The 20,630-nt window shown below is 38.9% G+C and overlaps 1 protein-coding gene across 1 annotated transcript in view; it reads right to left on the bottom strand.

Annotated features, from left to right (window-relative positions):
* GPATCH1 (G-patch domain containing 1) overlaps nt 1-19,954 on the bottom strand; it is a 54,166-nt gene extending 34,212 nt beyond the window's left edge. The window contains exons 1-6 of the mRNA XM_036749039.1: nt 19,855-19,954; nt 11,226-11,360; nt 10,629-10,714; nt 10,161-10,321; nt 9,941-10,038; nt 1,284-1,342 (exon numbers count right to left, since the gene is read on the bottom strand). Coding sequence (XP_036604934.1) covers nt 1,284-1,342; nt 9,941-10,038; nt 10,161-10,321; nt 10,629-10,714; nt 11,226-11,360; nt 19,855-19,927 — 612 coding nt within the window. The 5' untranslated portion in view covers nt 19,928-19,954. The remainder of the gene's footprint in view (nt 1-1,283; nt 1,343-9,940; nt 10,039-10,160; nt 10,322-10,628; nt 10,715-11,225; nt 11,361-19,854) is intronic.
* Between the last annotated feature and the right edge of the window lie 676 nt (nt 19,955-20,630).

Consider the following 20,630-nt stretch of genomic DNA (forward strand, 5'->3'; position numbering starts at 1 on the left):
AAATGCCTGCTGGACTTTTTCACATGGATGCCCTGCTAACATCTCAGACTCACCACATATATAAGCGGACTTATTAATTCTACCTTCCTCCTTCTCCAAACCAGTTTTTCTTCTTGACTTTCTTAAGTTTTAATGGCACCATTCTCCTAGTTACCTGAGCTTGAAACCTCAGTTATCTTTATTAGCTTCCTTTTTTCAGAGTCCCCTCCCTTTCCTAGCTAATCACTAAGACCTGAACATTATTTCTTTCAGAATTCTCCCAAATCTACTATCAACCTAGATGAGACTCATTACTTCATACAGAACAACTGCAAGAGCTTTCTAATTGGACAACAGTGATATCACTAGATTCTCCCCTCTTATTCATTTCGCACAATGCTGCTCAATTAATCTTCCTCTATCACCATTTTAAATATAACACGATTCTGCTGAAGAAACCTTTAATGATGCCCTCCCTACAGTACAAATTTCAAACTCCTAAGCCTGGTATTCAAAATTCTATGACATTGCCCTAGCTAACCTTTCTAGCCTTCTCTTTTCATTCTCATATATGAACATTACATTAAGGTTAAACTATACTGCTTATCTTCTCCCAAATACACATTGTTCATTCCCATCCTATGTCTTTCTTTGTGCTGATCTCTTTGCCTATAATCAATAGCCCACCCCCAACTCTATTTATTAGAACTCTTCCTACCTTTTAAGGCCTAGATTAAATGCCACATTTTTTTTCATAATGCCTTTCCTGATCACCCCAGCTCGAAGTAGTGCCTCCCTACCCTTGTACTCCTACAGCATTTGGACTGCATCAGACTAAAGGCATTTACCAGTATGTACTGCTTTGTATGACAGATATTTCTGTTTGTATGTTTAACCTTCCATGTTAGGCTATAAATTCCTTGATGACAAAGTAGTGTAGCCTTGTGTAGCCCTCAGAGGATAGTTCCCAGCACAAAATAAGGACTTAAAGCTATGTTGAAAGAACACATGAATGAGCTTTAATGCAAGAACTCTGTCCTCTATTTTGGTTACACAGCAATATATTTTTCTTATTTTCTGTTTCTCAGTTGTGATCCAAAGAGCTAAGGTTGTTAGATAAGGTCACTTAAAACTAGTATGTTATTATACAATAATTATGACAAGCATATAGCGTGCATTTAATATCTTTTTTTGACTGATTGGAAACAGATTTTTAAAGTGGTTACTTTAAAAAAATGCTATGCATCCCATTTCTACCTTGAAAATTACAATGAGAACAGAATATTAATGAACCTACACAATACCTCTGATCCTTCAGAACCAGTAGGGGGTAAAGCGCAACCATAGATTTTTACTCCAGGAACTATAAAAGACATTTGAAAATAGTTAGTCACATAACATTAAAGAGGGTGACTGAGTCATTCCAATAAATCATTATTTAGCATATTTTTAAAAGAACTCATCATTAATACTCTTTTAAAAGGTATGTGATACACTCTGAACAGTAATACAAATATTGTGTATATACCTCAAAGAAATTAAAAACAGAAAGATCTCATACACACCAAAAAATTAAAAGCAGCACTTTTGTGGTAACAAACAACTAGAAACAAAACAGATGTCCACTGGAGAATGGCTAAACAAACTGCGGCACGGCAAAGTACTGGACTATGGCTGGGCCTTATGAAATGGTGACTATAAAGAATTCAGAGTTATATTAACTGATGCAGAGCAAAGTAAGCAGAATCAAGGAGACAATATTCATGACTGTAAAATGGCAACGGAAAAAAGCAAAAAAGTGAATGATTTGGGATTATAATTATAACACTTGGTTCTGGAGACAAGTTAAGAAAATGCATCTTCTTCCCTTCGCTGAAAAGGTGGGAGACAGAATACTGTATATACTGTCAGACATAATATACGTTCGTTAGTTTTGCTGTACTGATTTTTTTCTTCTCTCTTTTTTAATAAGGGATGACTCATTAGGTAGGGGGAACAGATATATTTGGATTTGAATGTGACAGAAACAAACTTCATCAATAAAAATAATGTAAAATGAACAATAATTAAATAGAAAGACCCAGGTAGGAAACGTTATGATAGCCCCCCAAAAAGAGGGAAAGGAATATTCACAAAAATATTTATAACAGCATTTTACTGGGCAGCAAAGCGGGCGCCCATTGACTGCAGCATGGCTGAACAAACTGTGACATGTAAACATAATAGAACATTATATTACCATAGGAAACAATAAATATGAAAAAAACAAAAACTTGGGAAGGTATGTATAAACTGATGCAGAGCAAAGTAAACAGAACCAAGAAAACCATCTATACAAATAACCACAATAATGTAGAGGAAAACATTGAAAAGACATCAGAACTCTGGCCAATGCAGTGACCAATCTTGACTTCACAAGACTGACAGTGAAACATTTTGTTCTCTTTCCAGTAAAACGGTAAAGGACTGACAACAGCCAGAATGAAGTACGCATTTTCAAAGACGGTCCTTGGGTTGGGATTTATTTTGCCTCACAGCACCCTTCTGTTAAAAGGGTGGGTGACATTGGGAAGTAAAAGCAATGCAAAAACCTTCAACAAGGGGGGCGGAGCCAAGATGGCGGCTGGTAAGCACGGACTAGAGTGAGCTCCATACCCGAGTCCCTCCAAAAACCTATAAAAATGGCTCTGAACCAATTCTAGAACGGCAGAACCCACAGAACAGCAGAGGGAAGCAGGGCTCCAGCCCAGGACAGCCTGGATGGTCTCTGGGTGAGGTCTATCCCACACGGAGCTGGGAGCTGGGAACGGAGTGGAGCAGAGCCCAGCCTGAGCGGCGTGGACGATCCAGACCAGAAGCCGGGCGGAGGGGGCCCTAGCGCCCTGAATATGTGAGCTGCAGCAGTTACCAGACCCCTCGACCCACAAACACCAAAGACTGCAGAGAAGGTTAGTGGGAAAAGCTGCGGGAGTGGAAGGAGTTCGCGGTTCGGCTTCCAGCCCCGGGGGCAGCGGAGGTGGGGCAGCTACAGCTGTTGTTACCTCCTGCTCCAGGCCCACCTGGTGGGAGGAATTAAGTGGCAGATCAGAGCAGGAGTGCAACAGCCTGCTAAAGATCTAAGCCCGGTCTGGACTAGGGGTCCTTGGGGAAGGAGGAGTGCGGCTCTGACAGAGCTGGCACCTCCCCCCCAAACGTAGAACATAGAACTCGTTAGTCTACAAGCAGTCATACCCCACTGAAAAACTCAAGGGTCAAGTTAGTTGGTTGGGAATATGGCCAGGCAGCAAAAACGCGCCCAGATTCAGTCTCAGACTTTGGATTCTTTCTTTGGTGACAAAGAAGACCAAAACATACAGCCTAAAGAAGACAACAAAGTCATAGAGCCTACAACCAAAGCCTCCAAGAAAAACATGAACTGGCCCCAGGCCATAGAAGAACTCAAAAAGGATTTGGAAAAGCAAGTTAGAGAAGTAGAGGAAAAATTGGGAAGAGAAATGAGAAGGATGTGAGAAAACCATGAAAAACAAGTCAATGACTTGCTAAAGGAGACCCAAAAAAATACTGAAAAATACACTGAAGAAAACAACACCTTAAAAAACAGACTAACTCAAATGGCAAAAGAGCTCCAAAAAGCCAATGAGGAGAAGAATGCCTTGAAAGGCAGAATTAGCCAAATGGAAAAGGAGGTCCAAAAGACCACTGAAGAAAATACTACTTTAAAAATTAGATTGGAGCAAGTGGAAGCTAGTGACTTTATGAGAAATCAGGATATTATAAAACAGAACCAGAGGAATGAAAAAATGGAAGACAATGTGAAATATCTCCTTGGAAAAACCACTGACCTGGAAAATAGATCCAGGAGAGATAATTTAAAAATTATTGGACTACCTGAAAGCCATGATCAAAAAAAGAGCCTAGATACCATCTTTCAGGAAATTATCAAGGAGAACTGCCCTGATATTCTAGAGCCACAGGGCAAAATAGAAATTGAAAGAATCCATCAATCGCCTCCTCAAATAGATCCCAAAAAGAAATCTCCTAGGAATATTGTTGCCAAATTCCAGAGCTCCCAGATCAAGGAGAAAATACTGCAAGCAGCCAGAAAGAAACAATTTGAGTATTGTGGAAACCCAATCAGAATAACCCAAGATCTGGCAGCTTCTACATTAAGAGATCGAAGGGCTTGGAATGCGATATTCCGGAGGTCAATGGAGCTAGGATTAAAATCTAGAATCACCTACCCAGCAAAACTGAGTATCATGTTTCAAGGCAAAATATGGAGTTTCAATAAAATAGAGGACTTTCAACCTTTCTCAGTGAAAAGACCAGAACTGAATAGAAAATTTGACTTTCAAACACAAGAATCAAGAGAAGCATGAAAAGGTAATCAAGAAACGGAAATTGCAAGGGACTTACTAAAGTTGAACTGTTTTGTTTACATTCCTACATGGAAAGATGATGAGTATGATTCATGAGACCTCAGTATTAGGGTAGTTGAAGGGAATATGCATGTGTATATATATATATATATATATATATGTTTATATATATATGTTTATATATATATATAAGTGAATGTGTATGTATGTATATATCTATGTGTATATGTATGTATGTGTATGTATGTGTATATATATATGTGTTTATATATATATATATGTAAAAGAGAGAGAGAGCAGACACAGGGTGAGTTGAAGATGAAGGGAAGATATCTAAAAGAAATAAAATGAAATTAAGGGATGACAGAGTAACATACTGAGAGAGGGAGATAGGGAGAGATAGAATGGGGTGGATGATCTCGCATAAAGGTGGCAAGAGGAAGCAGTTCTATGGGAGGAGGGGAGAGGGCAGGTGAGGGGGGAATGAGTGAACCTTGCTCTCATCAGATGTGGCCTGAGGGGGAATACCATACATACTCAGTTGGGTATCTTACCCCACAGGAAAGAAGAGGGAGGAAGATAAAAAAAAAAAATAAAAGGCAGGGGGATGATGGAGGGGAGGGCAGATGGGGGTGGAGGTAATCAAGACAAACACTTTGGAAAGGGGACAGGGTCAAGGGAGAAAACTCAATAAAGCGGGATGGGTTGGGAAGGAGCAAAATGTAGTTAGCCTTTCACAACATGAGTATTGTGGAAGGGTTATACATAATAATACATGTGTGGCCTAGGTTGAATTGCTCAACTTCTTAGGGAGGGTGGATGGGAAGGGAAGAGGGAAGAGAATTTGGAACTCAAAGTTTTAAAATCAGATGTTCAAAAACAAAAAAAAAAGTTTTTATATGCAACTAAAAAATAAGATACACAGGCAATGGGATGTAGAAATTTATCTTGCCCTACAAGAAAGGAAGGGAAAAGGGGATGAGAGGGGAGGGGGGTGATAGAGGGGAGGGCTGACTGGGGAACAGGGCAACCAGAATATAAGCCATCTTGGAGTGGGGGGGAGGGTAGAAATGGGGAGAAAATTTATAATTCAAAATGTTGTGAAAATCAATGCTGAAAACCAAATATGTTAAATAAATAAATTGCATTTAAAAAAAAAAACCTTCAACAAAATATTTATTTAAAAAAAAAGATGCACAGTGAATACAACAATAGACTATATAAGGGGGGAAAGTCCATAGGTTATGTAACTTGTGTAATGTGACTGATGGGATTGTAGATAACTCAGTGCTTGTTACTAGAACAAAAAGCAACAATTCACAGTCATCTAAACTTTAGAGTTTACAAAGTGTTCCCTTTATAATAGCCCTATGAGACAGGCAGATGGATAATACAAGCATTATCACCATCACTTTACAGATAAGGACACTTAAGCTCAGAAAGATCAAGTGATTTGTCCTGGGTCACAAAGCAAGTTAGTGTTGTGGGATTTGAAATGATATCTCTCCTGACACTGTCATTCATTCACTCAACATTTATTAAATACCTGCCATGTGCAATGCTAGGTACAGGTCACACAAAGACAAAAATTGACCCAGTTCCTCAAGAACAACCAAACTCAAAGAATATAACACAAACACACAAGTATAAGAAAAGGTAAGAAATCGTAGGGGTAAAGGATCCAGAAAAAGTGCTCTCTTATCATCATCCCAAACTACACTAGAGGTTCTGCAGTAGTGGCATAGGATGAATTCCTCTAGTCAAGCATTTACTGAACAGCTAACATGTCCCTTGTGCATTTGCTAGGTACTATAAAGGAAGCAATGTTTAAGGCATGGTTTCCACCCTTGAGAAATATCTAACCTAATCAGAGAGACAAAATTAACATACATCAAACAATTAGAAAATAGCAGGACTCTTCCCTCCCTTCACTGCAAAGGTGGTGGGAGAGGGAGAAGAGACCCCTCCAAGTAGGGACACTGGGTCAACTATGTATGTTGTTGATTTTTTTAATCTTTTTTTAAATCCCTTATAAGAGAAAGTTTATTGAGCAGAGAAGTATAACAACAATGTGGCTAGCAGCAGTGGCTAGCAACAAGAGCTGCCAGCACAGGATCTTTAATCTGCTTTACTAAGGAAAGTAACTGCAAGGGGTTAACAATCTCACTCTAATCACGGATATAAATATAACTCATTTAGCTCAGGAGGAAAAGCCAGCAACCTGAACTTCAGAGCAAATACAAACAAATTACAAACATCAACAGACAGACCTTGTCTGATTCAAATCACAATTCATAGTTACCAGGAAAGCACCAACATCTGGATTTACAAGGGCAGGAGGAGAGGAATGGTGGTGGAGGGGGGCTGCCTAGAGTCTCCACATCAACACTCCTCCACGAGTGAGAGCCCCAAGGGAGAACACCAGTCTCTGGGTTTATATATCTTATTCAGGGTCAAAGGGAGTCACAATGTGCAACTCAAACCCACGTGGCCTAAAAGCCTCTGGCATCACAAACATGTCACTCAAACCCATGCAAACCAGGCTTTCCCTTGGGACAAGGAGAACATCAAAGACTCCTAATTTAATCAAAGAAACAAAGGCTGGACTCATCAAGGGCACTTGATTAAGTCCAAAAGAGAAAACAGTAAAAAAAGTCCCACCTTAATTAATACTAAGAGGAGGATGAGGTTATATTTGGAAATTAATTTGATGTGAAACAAAAGGTAGCAATTAAAAAAACAGATAAAGTACAATGGTCTTAAATTTTGTATTATCAGTACTTGTAGGATGAAGTGATGAATGTGAATTACTCAGGGAAACTTGGATAGTTTATAAAGTGATGCAGAGTAAGAAAAAAAAAAGCAGGGCCAATAGAACAATATTCAGGGGCAGCTAGGTAGTGCAGAAGACAAAGCACCAGCCCTGGAGTCAGGAGGACCTCCATTTGGATACAGCTTCAGACACTGACTCGCTGTGTGATCCTGGGCAAGTAGCTTAATCTCAACTGTCTCCAAAAACAAACAAAAAAAGAAACGATATTCACAATAACTGTGACAATGTAAATGAAAACAACACTAAATGGCAGCAAGTCTCAGATCAAATACAATGGACACAACTTTCAAACAACATTATTAAAAATCTTTTCTTTCTGTTAACAAATAGCATCTGGCTGAAGCAAAAAGTGACATACACACTACAACCACTATCTCAGCCGGGGTTTGTCTTACTAAAAATCAGCAATAGTGACTAAAGGAATTCTGAAAAAAAGATGGAACCAGGCAGACAGGATGGTCAGAAAAGAGCTCACGAGGAAGCAGGACCTGAGCTGGGTTTTGAAGAATTTGACTAGGGAAAGTTGGTAAATTCTAGGTTAGTGACTGCACGAACAAAAGACAGGTATAAACGTAACCCACTTAAGAGAGAATAAGAAGACAAGTCTATGTCTAAAGGAAAGGGTATGTGTTCAGTTGAAGTGGATAATAAGGATACACTCGATTATGGAAGGTCTTCAATGCACAGCAGAGTTTATAGATATAGAGTTTGATATAGTAAGAGCTTTTAATCCTTAAATAGAGAAGTGACATTAAAAAGCAATTTTGGGGTGGCAGTTAGGTGGCCCAGTGAGTAGAGCCCCAGCCCCAGAATCAGGAGGACCTGAGTTCAAATCCGGCCTCAGACACTTGACACACTTACTAGCTGTGTGACCTTGGACAAGTCACTTGACCCCAATTGCCCTACCTTCCCCGCTCCAAAAAAAAAAATCGATTTTTTTGGAAGAGAAATATGGTAGCAGCATTCAGGAAAAGTTAAGAGGCAAGGTAGAGATTTGAGGTAGGGAAATCAAGAAAGAAGCTATTTTAGTAATCCTTGTGTACAGGATAAGATATTAGATTAGTCTGGTGGTAAAAGGAATGGAATGGAACAGATGAGAAACTCACATTTTCCCAGTTGCCCAGACTCAAAAAAGTCCCTGCACACAGCAGAGGTTTTCTAAATACTCACTGAATTGAACCTTTGACTCCTATTTCCTCTTTCCTCACCTCCAGTTACCAAGTCCTACCAACTGCTCTGTTGAAAATATTTTTTCATATTCCTATCATAAAATAAAAGCAGAAGGCCCAGGACAGAGAATTAAGATATACCCACCATTATAATATAAATGAATAAAAATTTTTTAAAATTTCTTACATGTCCAAAGCCCAGGGCTAGGACCTAGAGATATGAAGATGAAACATGGTATGATCCTTGTCCTCAAGGAATTTCTGATCTAATAGAGAATATGAAAGACATACATAACTAACTTCAATGAGAAACTGAATAAACTAGGAGACAAAAAGAAGGGAAGCCAGCATGTTCATAAAGGTAGAACTGGGCCAGTGCAGTCCTAAGGAAGATGAGTTTTATAAAGTGGGCAGCCACATATCAAATGCCACAGAGAGATTAAAAATCAGAAGGGAAAAAAAGGCATTGGATATGACAGGAAGGTGGTCACTGATAACTCTAAAAAATATAGTTTCAGTAGAATACTTAAGGCAGAAGCCAAATTAAGTGAATAAATGGGGCAGCTAGGTAGCACAGTGGCTGGAATGCCAGGCCTAGAGTCGGGAAGACCTGAGTTCAAATCTGGACTTATACCCTCACTGTGTTACTCTGGACATGTCACTTAACCCGCTTTGCCTGAGTTTCCTCCTCTGTTAAATGAGCTGGAGAAAGAAATAGTAAACCACTCTAATATCTTTGCCAAGAAAACCCTAAATGGGATCACAAAGAGTTGTACACAACTGAAACGACTGAACAAAAGTGAATGAGTAAACAGGAAACTGAATTAATGGGTATAAAGGAAGGAAAAGGAAGTAAAAAGACTAAATCATTTTTCAAGATAAGACTAAGGGAGAGTCGGGCATCTCTGAAGGTAGAAGGGAAATGTTCTAAGACAAAAGGAATAGGAAAGATTCTCGGAAACACAGGATTAAGATCCCAAGACAGACAGAAAGAATTGGGATCCATGGTACAGGGAGAAGCATTAGTTTTATAGAGAAGACAAAATGATTCATCCCCACCAGAGGTAAAGACCAAGAGAAGAACTGTATGGCCAAAGACACACGGAGGTAAAGAACAGGACAAGGAGCTCACGAGGAATGGTCTCGACTGTTCTCTGTAAAGCAGTCAAAGTTATCCCCTGAGAATGAGAGAAGCGAGTGACTTAGAAACAAAGAAAAGTAACTGATGAGGGCAGTTTGACAGCACGTTTGTCAATAAGAGAAGAATTAAAGGGACTGAGGAGTAGCAGTGAGTGACAGACTGAAGTCTGAAAGCATGAATTTCTAATGAGTCACTTCTACATGTTTGTATCTTCCTCCAACAACATTTTGTGGATGTGGGGCAGGAGGAAAGAGTCACTGGAGGACTGTTGTATGAGTACACAAGGACAGGTAATTTGAAATGGAGGGTTAGTCTACAGCCATAAGTAGACTACACAGGGACAGAACCTCAGCCTCATTAGTTAGTTCTTTAACTTTTCTGAAGTGATTAGCTGATTGGAGCACACTGGAGGCCTGAACTTAATAATAAACATACACACCAGGTTTTTGCCTTCGTGGCTTTCTCTTTACTCGAGGACCAACTCCTTGTCCTTCTTTCCAACCCATTTTTCGTAACAATTCAAAGCCAATGGATAATCTAAAAAGATTAAATATTACATAGTGATTTAAAGATGGAAATTCTATAGACAAAATACAAAAAGTTATAAAGGTAGGAATGCTACAACAAAAAATTAATGTTAAATAAAAAATTCTACCCACTTTGCTGGTGCTATTAGGTCATCTAGTACAGTGGCTCCAGGAATAGGTGCAGCAGCAGCAGCCAGCTGCCTGGCTTTTTCTCTAATTCTATCTTTGGTTTTAGAAGCAAAATCATCTGTGGTTACTATTGACTTAGGTGCAATCCCAAATTCACTCAGATCCTTTAAAAAAAGAATTCAATAGATTTGAGCTCTACAAAATAATGAGGTTTTAGGATGAAATTTAAGGACTAAAAATAGTCTGAGATACAAAAACTCAAATACACAGCATTATGAACATATACATCTATAAAGCAGAGCCTCACAGACACCAATTGACACTACTTTATTTATCTTTAATTATTTAATCTTGAACATATAATTGTTTAATCTTGAAAAGAGGGAGTATATTATTTTGAGCCATACAGAACCTAACACAGAGTATACATTTAGGTAAGGCTATTTAGCAATCGTAGTTTTGTAAACCTACCTCTTCATCCATAAAATCTTCTGGACCAAGAACAGTTTTATCTGCTCTGTTTTGTCTTGAAGATATAAAGGTAGAGGGTGTCCATCCTTGAAAAATAAAAGTTAAAAATTTTACCAAGAAAATTTATCTAAATTCAAGAGCCAAAAAGAAAGACTACTAATAAATAACTTATAATTATTCAGTATCTTACAAAAAGTTTGCCTCATAACAATCCCATAAGGAAGGTGTTGCAAACATCATTAACTCCCATTTTCCAGACACTGAAGTCAAGGCCCAAAGAGGCTATGTGACTTACTCAAAGTCACAGAGTTATTAATGTTAAAGCCAGGAGTCAAACCCATACCTTCCATTCCTTCCTCTAAACTATCATTCCTCTGTAAATGAAGCCATTTCAAATATGAATTGTTAACAAAGGAAAAAAAAAAAACAAAATAGATTACCTCTGAAGATATGCCTACCATTCAAGCACATTTTTAAAACTGCTATGGAAGTAATAAAAGAACTTAAAATACAAGTTTTTTAAAAAATGTTATATGGTATTGACATGGCTGAAAATATAAGATCTCAGAGTTGTATCCACAAGGAGCAAGGTCTTACCCTCTTTTGAGCCAACGGTATTGAAGTATCCAGCAGAGAAACCTCCACTAAAGGCTCCATGAAACCTCTTGTATCTTCCTTTTTCATCTCTAACTGTCTGATCCTGAATGGGAAGTGGTTTCTTTGGTCTTTCACCTATTTAAGACACACAAGCAAAAGAAAATTTAGATTAGAAAAAACTCAAGAAAAATAAAGTGAAAAAAAATGCTTCAGTCTGTATTCAGACATCATTAGTTCTTTCTCTGGGGACAGATAGCATTTTTCATCACTAGTCCTTCAGAGCTGTCATGGATCACTGCATTGCTGAGAATAACTAAGTCATTCACAGCTGATCATCCTACAATATTGCTGTTACTTGGTACCCATTACATTTCACTTTGCAACAACCCATGTAAAGGTTTTTTTGGGGTTTTTTGCTTCAAAGTTTTTTTTCACAGTTACTATTGCTACCTGTATTTCCCTCCAACCTATTCCCCCTATAACCCCACTTATTCTATTCTCTCTCTCCTCTTACGCTGTCCTTCCTCAAAAGTGTTTGCTTCTGATTACCCCCTCCATCCCCTTCCCCACTATTTTCCTGTAGGGTAAGATAGATTTCCATACCCAACTGAGTGTGTATGTTATTCCCTCCTTTAGCAAAATCTGATGAGAGTAAGGTTCACTCATTCCCTCTCACCTCTCCCCTCTACTGTAAAAGCTTTTTCTTGTCTCTTTTATGTGAGATAATTTACCCCATTCTACCTCTCCCTTTCCTTTCTCCCAGTGCATTCTTCTTCCTCATCTCTTAAATTTTTTTTAGATAATCATACCATCACATTCAACTCAAACCCCTGCTTTCTTTCTATGTAAGGGAGGAAGGGGGAGAATTTGGAACTCAAAAGTTTTAGAAACAAATGTTAAAAATTGTTATTTACATGTAACTGGGGGAAAATTAAATACTAAATAAATACCAAAAAAAAGATTAGAGTCTGGGTAACACACCGAGTTTGCTATCCAAAGCAAAGACAAGCCTAGTTAACTATAGAGAAGTTATCATCAGTAGAATGGCAATTACATGAAAGATTCTTTGGTCATGGAAATTCAAGAAATAAAAAAAAATAATAAAAAATGGCCTTGAGATAGTGGTAGAGAACAAGGGAAATGATACCAAGAATCACACAGTTCCTAGATCATCTGGAAACATTAACTTGACTGCTCATATTCTAAATATCAATTTAGAATTAGTTATTCCAATAACCAATGAATTAACATGGAAAAATGTATATTAATTTTTTTAAATAAATAAAACCAGAAAGTTAAAGAAAGTTGAAGTCAAAAGGAAAGATTCTTTTTGAGGGGTAAAAAAGTCAGCAGACTGGATTTCATGGTGTGCTCTATGGCAAAAAGAAACGGTATTTCACAGGTCACTTGGTCATCTGGTATTGTAATGCTTATGATGAGCAGAAGCAAAAATGCCACCATAAAGATCATTACAGCTTTATAGCAATATTTGTTGTAGCAGATGGGAAGGCAAAGAAATTCTACAAAGAATGTGATCAGATCCCCCAAATCAAGTAAACATATACTTTTAATACTCAAGCATTACACAAAGTAATACAAAGGTGAGTATAGGATGGGAGATGATGATGATAAATATGTTGGAAACTTGGTTCAGGATTAGAAATGAAAGGAGTCAAATGCTGGTAGCCCCTGAATACCTTCTTCAAGGAGAGAAAGGAAGCAGTAGACAAAGTAAGCATCAAATAATATAACCCTCCAAAATGAAACTAATTATATTTTGACAGAAAAATACTGGTTACTGACAAATGAGTCATCTCTAAATCAGCCATCTATGGTACAGTCAGAACAATGACCCGTTACAGCAAAAAAACAAAATCGCTATCAAATAGGAAAGAATTAAAATGTAAAGATATGGCTACAACAGAGCTGGGACTCTAACATAAGTCTACTAATATTTGACCTGGAAGTCTTTCCATTTTACCGTGACACTACAAACTTGCTTGAGTGGGAAGGAACATCAATAAAGGCTTCATGAAAAAGGGAGTATTTGAGCTGGGCCTTGAAGGATAAAAAAGTACAGGTAGCAGGCGAAGGATATTCCTGATGAAACAGAGAACATGAGCAAATGTAAGGAGGCAGAAAAGGTCAAGAGATATGTGAAAATAGGAAATAATTCACTTTAGTTGTAGGACAGGGGAAGAGTAAGAAATAAGGCTGTAAAAGAAGACTATAGGAAAAAAAAACAGCTTGAGGAGTATGTATCTATTATGTAAACAATGAGGAGCCAATGAACATCTTTAGAAGTGATAAAATTGAAATAGCATTTTTGAGAAGATTAATCTTATAGCAGTATGACAGGTGATTTGAAAGAGGGAGTCTATCTGATGACAAGTAGAGATAGCAAGGGGGCATTTACAATAGAATGAAGGATTTAAAGTCAAGAAGACCTGAGTTCAAATTCTTAGACATTTACTTAATTCTGTGACTCAGGGCAAATCAAATCAACCTCTCTCTCCCCAGAGTTTCGTTATCTATATAATGAGACTAAAGATAGTACCCACCTCCTAGGAGTGTCAGGAAGATCAAAGGAGATGATACATGTAAAGTACTTAGCAAACCATAAAGTGCTACATAAAAATATAAATCTATTTTAAGTGGAAAAACAAAAAGAAAAGATAAAGTCTGAAAGGAAAGATAATGAATGCTAATGCTTCCTCCAATCCCTATTACCTTCCTAAGACAGTTTAGCAATTGCCTCTAGGTTTTAAGATTAATTTTCAATCAATAAATGTTTATCAAAGTTTAGCTTTGAAATATCAATCAAGACTTAAGAGGCCTTCCTCGAGCTACATTTACCTAACCTGTCCCTAAAACTTCAAAGCTGGGAGTTAAAGTAGTTATCTTTCTGACATGTTATTACTTTTTGTAATCCTCCTAGTACTTTTAAACTTCAAAGTGTTTAGAAATACTAATTAATCTTCAAACTTCTGAAGCAATTAAGTTTGTAACCTTTTCTAGGCCAGAGAGGAAGTACAACTACAAATCTGCTTCCCAATTTAATATTATGGTTAGGACCAAAAAGTCCTATCTCCTACAAGATTTTCCCAGTCACACACTAAAGAAATGATGAGGAAAATATAAAGCAAAAATTTCAGTTGTTTACATCACCTTTCATATTTCATGAACAAGGAAATTAGGGATGATAAATAAAAAATACTATATGAGCTTCTAAATAATATTAAAGTGCAACAATGTTATTCTTCATACTCCATGTGCCCTGCTCTCTGCCTATTCAAGTCCTACCCAACTTTAATCCAATCTAATCCCATAAACATTTATTACATGCTTACTACAGACACGGCACTGAGGTATGTGCTGGAAGTAAAAAGATAAACTTAAAACAGTCCCTACTTTAAGTGGCTTACTTTTGACTGAAGGGATATAACATTTACAGAGTGAATACAATACAATTTGAGGAGGGAGGAACCAACAACTAGAAGAATCAGAAAAGGATTCCCATTCTTCATGTGGTGGCTTGTGAGCTGAGTTCTGATGCAAGGATTTTAGGAGGCAGACGTCAAGAGAAATGCTAAACGTTATATGAAATGAGCAATGTAAAGAAATAGAAGAAAACAAGAGAATGACAAGGGATCTCTTCAAGAAAATTAGAGCTATTAAGGAAAAGTCATAGAAAAATAGGCATGATAGACAAAAATCGTAGGGATTTAACAGAAGCAGAAGAGATTAAGAAGAGGTGGCAGTAATAGACAAAAGAACTATACAAGAAAGGTCTTAACATCACCAATAACCAAAATGGTGTGGTTATGGATCTAGAATCAGGAATTCAGGAGAATAAAATCAAATGGGCCTTAAGAAGCATTGCTAACAATAAGGCTCATGGAAGTGATGGAATTCCAGCTGAACTATTTAAAGCCCTAAAAGATGATGCTATTAAACGGCTGTACTCACTATGCCAGGAAATTTGGAAAACTCAACAGTGGCCACTGGATTGGAAAAGATCAGTATACATCCCAATCCTAAAGAAGGGCAAGGCCAAAGAATGTTCAAATTGCTGAACAACAGAGCCCATTTCACATGCCAGCAAGGTTATGCTTAAGGTTCTGCAAGCTAGGCTTCAGCAATATGTGAACTAAGAATTACCAGAAGAGTAGGCTGGTTTTCAAATAGGCAGAAGAACTAGAGACCAAACTGCCAACATTCACTGGATTATGGAGGAAGCAAGAGAGTTCTAGAAAAACATCTACTTCTACTTGATTGACTAACTTAAGCCTTTGACTATATGGATCACAACAAAATGTGGGAAGTCCTCAAAGAGATGGGAATACCAGCCATCTCTTTGTCTCTTGAAGAACCTCTACACAGACCAAGAAGCAACAGTTAGAATGGAACATGGAACAACTGATTGGTTTAAGATTAGAAAAGGAATACAACAAAGTTGTATATTGTCAACTTATATGTAGAACACTTCATATGAAATGCCAGGCTGGATGAATCAAAAACTGGAATTTTTAAGGTTGCCTAGAGAAATAACAACAATCTCAGAAATGCAGATGGTAACACCCTGATAGCAGAAAGTAAAGAGGAAAAAAGAAGACTTTTGATGAGGGTGAAAGAGCAGAGCGTAAAAGCTGGCTTTAAGCTTAATATCAAAGAAAAAAACCTAAGATCTTGGCAACTCGTCCCATCACTTCCTGGCAAAACAGGGAGAAGAAATGGAAGCCATGTCAAACTTTACATTCTTGGGCTCAAAGATCACTGTAGATGGCAACTGCAGCCATGAAATTAAAAAATGCTTGATCCTTAGAAGAAAAGCTATTGCAAATTTGGACAACATACTAAAAAGCACAGACATCACCTTGGAGACCAAGATCTGTATAGTCAAAGCTTTGGTTTTTCCAGTAGCAATGTATGGCTATGAGAGTTGGACTATAAGGAAAGCTGAGTGCCACAGAATTGAGGCTTTCAAATTATGGTGCTGGAAAAGACTTTTAAGACTCCCTTGAACAGCAAGGAGATCAAATCAGTCAACACTTAAAGAAATTGATTCAGGCTATTCACTGGAAGGTCAAATACTGAAGCTGAAGCTTAAATACTTTGGTCACATAATGAGAAGATGGAACTCAATGGAAAAGACCTTGATATTGGAAAATGACTGAAGGGAAAAGGGAATAACAGGGGATGAGATGGATAGATAATATCACAGAAACAAGGAAGATGAACTTGGACAGACTTCGAGAGATAACAGAGGATAGAAGGTGTGCTATGGTCCATGGGATCACAAAGAGTCCCTCATGACTGAACAATGGTGGGGCTGGCCAGAAAGAAACAATTCAAGTATTATGGAAACACAATCAGGATAACACAGGATTTAGAAGCTTCCACATTAAGGGATCAGAGGGTTTGGAATATGATATTCCAGAGGTCAAAGGATCTAGGATTAAAACCAAGAATCACTTACCCAGCAAAACTGAGTTATTTCAAGGGGAAAAATTGACATTCAATGAAACAGAGAACTTTCAAGCATTCTTGATGAAAAGACAAGAGCTGAAGAGAAAGTCTGACTTTCAAATACAAGAATCAAGAGAAGCATGAAAAGGTAAATGGGAAAGAGAAATCATAAGGGACTTATTAAAGTTGAACTTTTTACAGCCCGACATGGAAAGATGATATTTGTAACTCATGAGACCTTTCTCAGTATTAGGGTAGTAGAAGGGAATATGAAGATAGATAGGAAAATAGATAGACAGAGAGATAGAGAGACAGAGACAGAGAGACAGAGCGACAGAGGGCACAGGGTGAGTTGAATATGAAGAAATGATATCTAAAAAAAGGGAGAGGTAGAATGGGGTAAATTATCTCACATAAAAGAGACAAGAAAAAGCTTTTACAGTGGAGGGGAGGAGGGGAGAGGTGAGAGGGAATGAATGAACCTTACTCTCATCAGATTTGGCTTAAGGAGGGAATAACATACACGCTCAAGTGGGTATGAAAATCTCTCTTACCCTACAGGAAAGTAGGGAAGAAGAAGATGGGAAGGGGGATGATAGAAGGGAGGGCAAATGGGAAGACATGGTAATCAGAAGCAAACACTTTTGAGGAGGGACAGGGTCAAAGGAGAGAACAGAATAAATGGAGGCAGGATAGGATGGAGGGAATTATAGTCTTTCACAACCTGACTGTTATGGAAGTGTTTTGCATGACTACACATGTACAACCTATATCTAACTGCTTGCCTTCTCGATGAAGGTGGGTGGGGAGAAAGGGAGAGAATGTAGAATTCATAGTTTTAAAAACAAATGTTAAAAATTGTTTTTACACGCAACTGGAAAATAAGATATACAGTCAATGGGTTATGGCAATCTATCTTGCCGTATAGGAAAATAGACAGGGAGGAGATAAGAGAAAGGGGGAAGGGTGACAGAAGGGAGGGAAGATTGGAGGAAAGGGTAATCACAGTCTTGGGATGGGGGGGAGGGGAGAGATGGGGAAAAAATTTGGAACTCAAAATCTTGTGGAAGTGAATGTTTAAAATTAAAAATAATAATAAAAAAGTTGATGAATAGCATCATAGACATCAAGGACATTCTAGTCTTCAGTTATTTTAATTTACATAAAACCCATTTTTATAAGTGTAACTAGTTCATTTTAAGCATCTCAAGGGCCTCAATAAATGTTTACTTTTTATGACAACACCACAAAAAAAAACCAACAATGGTACTGCTGCCACTACTACTACTAAGACAGCCTATGACATCTTTTTCCCCCCCAGGATGAAACCTGTGAGGTGAGACCTCACCAATGAGTAAGAAACTAAAATTCTGGAATTCAGTTTTATTCCAGTGTACAATTCAGTCACCTATCTAGTTGGTTAATATGAAAAAAAAAAGGAAAATGATGGCTGTTGGAGGGGATGTGGGAAAACTGGGTCACTACTGCACTGTTGGTGGACTTGTGAAAGAAAGGATCCTACCATTCTGGAGAGTAATTTGAAACTACACCCAAGGGCTATAAAACTGTGTATACCCTTTGATCTGGCAATACCACTACTAGACGTGAATCCCAAAGAGTTTTTTAAAAAAAGAAAGAAAAGAAAAAGGACCTACTTGTACAAAAATATTTATAGCAGCTCTTTTTGTGGGGGTAAATAATTGGAAATGGAGGGGGAATGGCTGAACAAGTTGTGGTATATGATTGTAATGGAATATCTTTCTGCTATAAGAAATGGTGAGCAGGATGATTTCAGAAAAACCTGGAAAGATGTACATGAACTGATACAAAGTGAAATGAGCAGAACTAAGAGAACACTGTACACAGTAACAGCAATATTGTACAATGAAGAACTGTCAATGACATGGCTATTCTCAGCAATACTATAAATCCAAGTTGATCTGAAAGGATTGATAATGAAAAATGCTATCTGCCTCCAGAGAAAGAACTGATATTGTCTGAATACAGACAGAAGCATAATATTTTTCACTTTCTTTTTTTTGTTCAAGGCTTCTTGTACAAAATGGCTAATACGGAAATGTTTTACATGACTGCACACATATAATCTGTATCAGACCGCTTACTGGGATGGGAGGGAGGGATAGAAGGGATAGAATTTGGAACTCAAAACTTTAAAAAAAAGAATGTCAAAAATAGTTTTTACATGTAATTGCGGGAAAAATAAAAAATAAATGCTTCGTTGGGTTGTTTTTCATTTGATTGATTTAGTTCAACAAATGATAAAGGTGCCTAACGTGACCAGTATTGCCCTGTGCAATATTTGTTAAGGTTTTTAACATACTTTCAAGAAGTTTGGGATCTACTGCGACTCAGTAGTAAAAGTACCAGTAGTGGTGGTAGTAGTAGCAGATAAATACTTGTTGACTGACAATGTCTCATCCCCCTGCTGGAAAATCCCAGGATCTGTTTTACCTAAATACTTTGCATTTATCTGCAGTCTCCATCACCCAGCGTTACTGATGGAAATCACCGAGAGCAATCACTGCATCGATCAGGAGACTGAGGCAGAGAGAGGTGAAGGGGCTGATCTCGAACTTCCGGTGCTCCCACCACTACTGAGTCTTAATGCAATTTTAAAGTACCTAAGAGTCTCGGAATAAACAGTGCCACAGAGGCGGCGTGCCCAAGGCATCAGAGGGGCTTCAGACTATTAAAATTCAAAGATGCATGCCCCAAGACTCAAGGAACCTTTCGCCACCGAAACACAAAACCCCAAAACCAGAGTCTGACCTGGGCACTCATTTGTACGAACTTAAACTCGGACACGCAGGAGGGAGGGAAAAGCGGAGGGGGAGAAGCTGCCTGCCCTAGCGGCAGGAATTAGGGAAATGGGGAAGCAGAACCCGTCGGACCCAAGCAGGGCGATGCCCAAGGCCGCACGTGCAGTTCTCAGGGGCGCGGCCCCCTCCTCCCTCCAGGGGTCTCCGGGCTTCCGGGGGAGACCCCGCCTCCCCCTCACCTCCCGCCTCCAGAGGAATTCCTTCTCTCCTCGCTATGGCCTCGGCTCACCCCTCGCCAGGACCCCAACCCAGAGAAGCCTAAGCCCTGCTCCCCGGCCCTTCTTGATCGATGATACTGTGCCCCACCCCAGCCCGAGCACCTTCTTCCAGGGGCTCAAGGCCGGTCCCGTAGGTGACCAGATCATCTTCGCTGTCACTACCGTGGGCCGCCATCTTGCTCTCTCCCCGACTCCGCCCTCCCACTCTAACCTACAGTGGCCTCTGTGGTCCAAAACTATCATTTTCCCAACCGCTTTTCTTATTTTCTCTCTTCCTGGGCTCGAAGCCTCAATTCTGGAGCAGTTTGCACGCCCCAGAGGGGCTTCCAAGGACTCGTTTGCTTCGCTCCTTTGGGACGCTGGGACCCTGGTGACAGGCAAGCAGAAGCGCCCGAGTCCGGCCGAGATCAAGTGCAAACCCCAGATTTAGTGTTTTGATCAATTTGAGGATCTCTTGAGAAGCCAAAGTTGACCACACGGGTCTCATTTCCGCTCCCCCCCCTCCAAAATGGTCATAGTGCAAGAGACTAGAGAGAGTGGAGGCCTGAATTCTATTCCTGGCTCTTCCACTGAACTGGCTTTGTGACTTTGGGCCAATAGTCCTCTAACCATTAAGCATTTATTAAGCTCCTACTATGTGCAAAGCACTGGGGATAAAAAGAAAGGCAAAAAAAAAAACCAGTTCCTCCTCCAAAGAGCTCATAGTCTAATAACATTGTAATGGCTTGCACAGACAAAAAAAAAAAATGAAACAGTCACTGACCTCCAGGAGTTTGCATTTTATAAGGGTAGACAAGATGTAAGATAAACACATAGGTATAGCACAGGACTGGACAGATGAGTTCGTTGACAGAGGAATGAGGAAACTTCCTCTACCC

This window comes from Trichosurus vulpecula, chromosome 3, assembly GCF_011100635.1.
Source record: "Trichosurus vulpecula isolate mTriVul1 chromosome 3, mTriVul1.pri, whole genome shotgun sequence".
Classification (NCBI taxonomy): Eukaryota; Metazoa; Chordata; class Mammalia; order Diprotodontia; family Phalangeridae; genus Trichosurus; species Trichosurus vulpecula.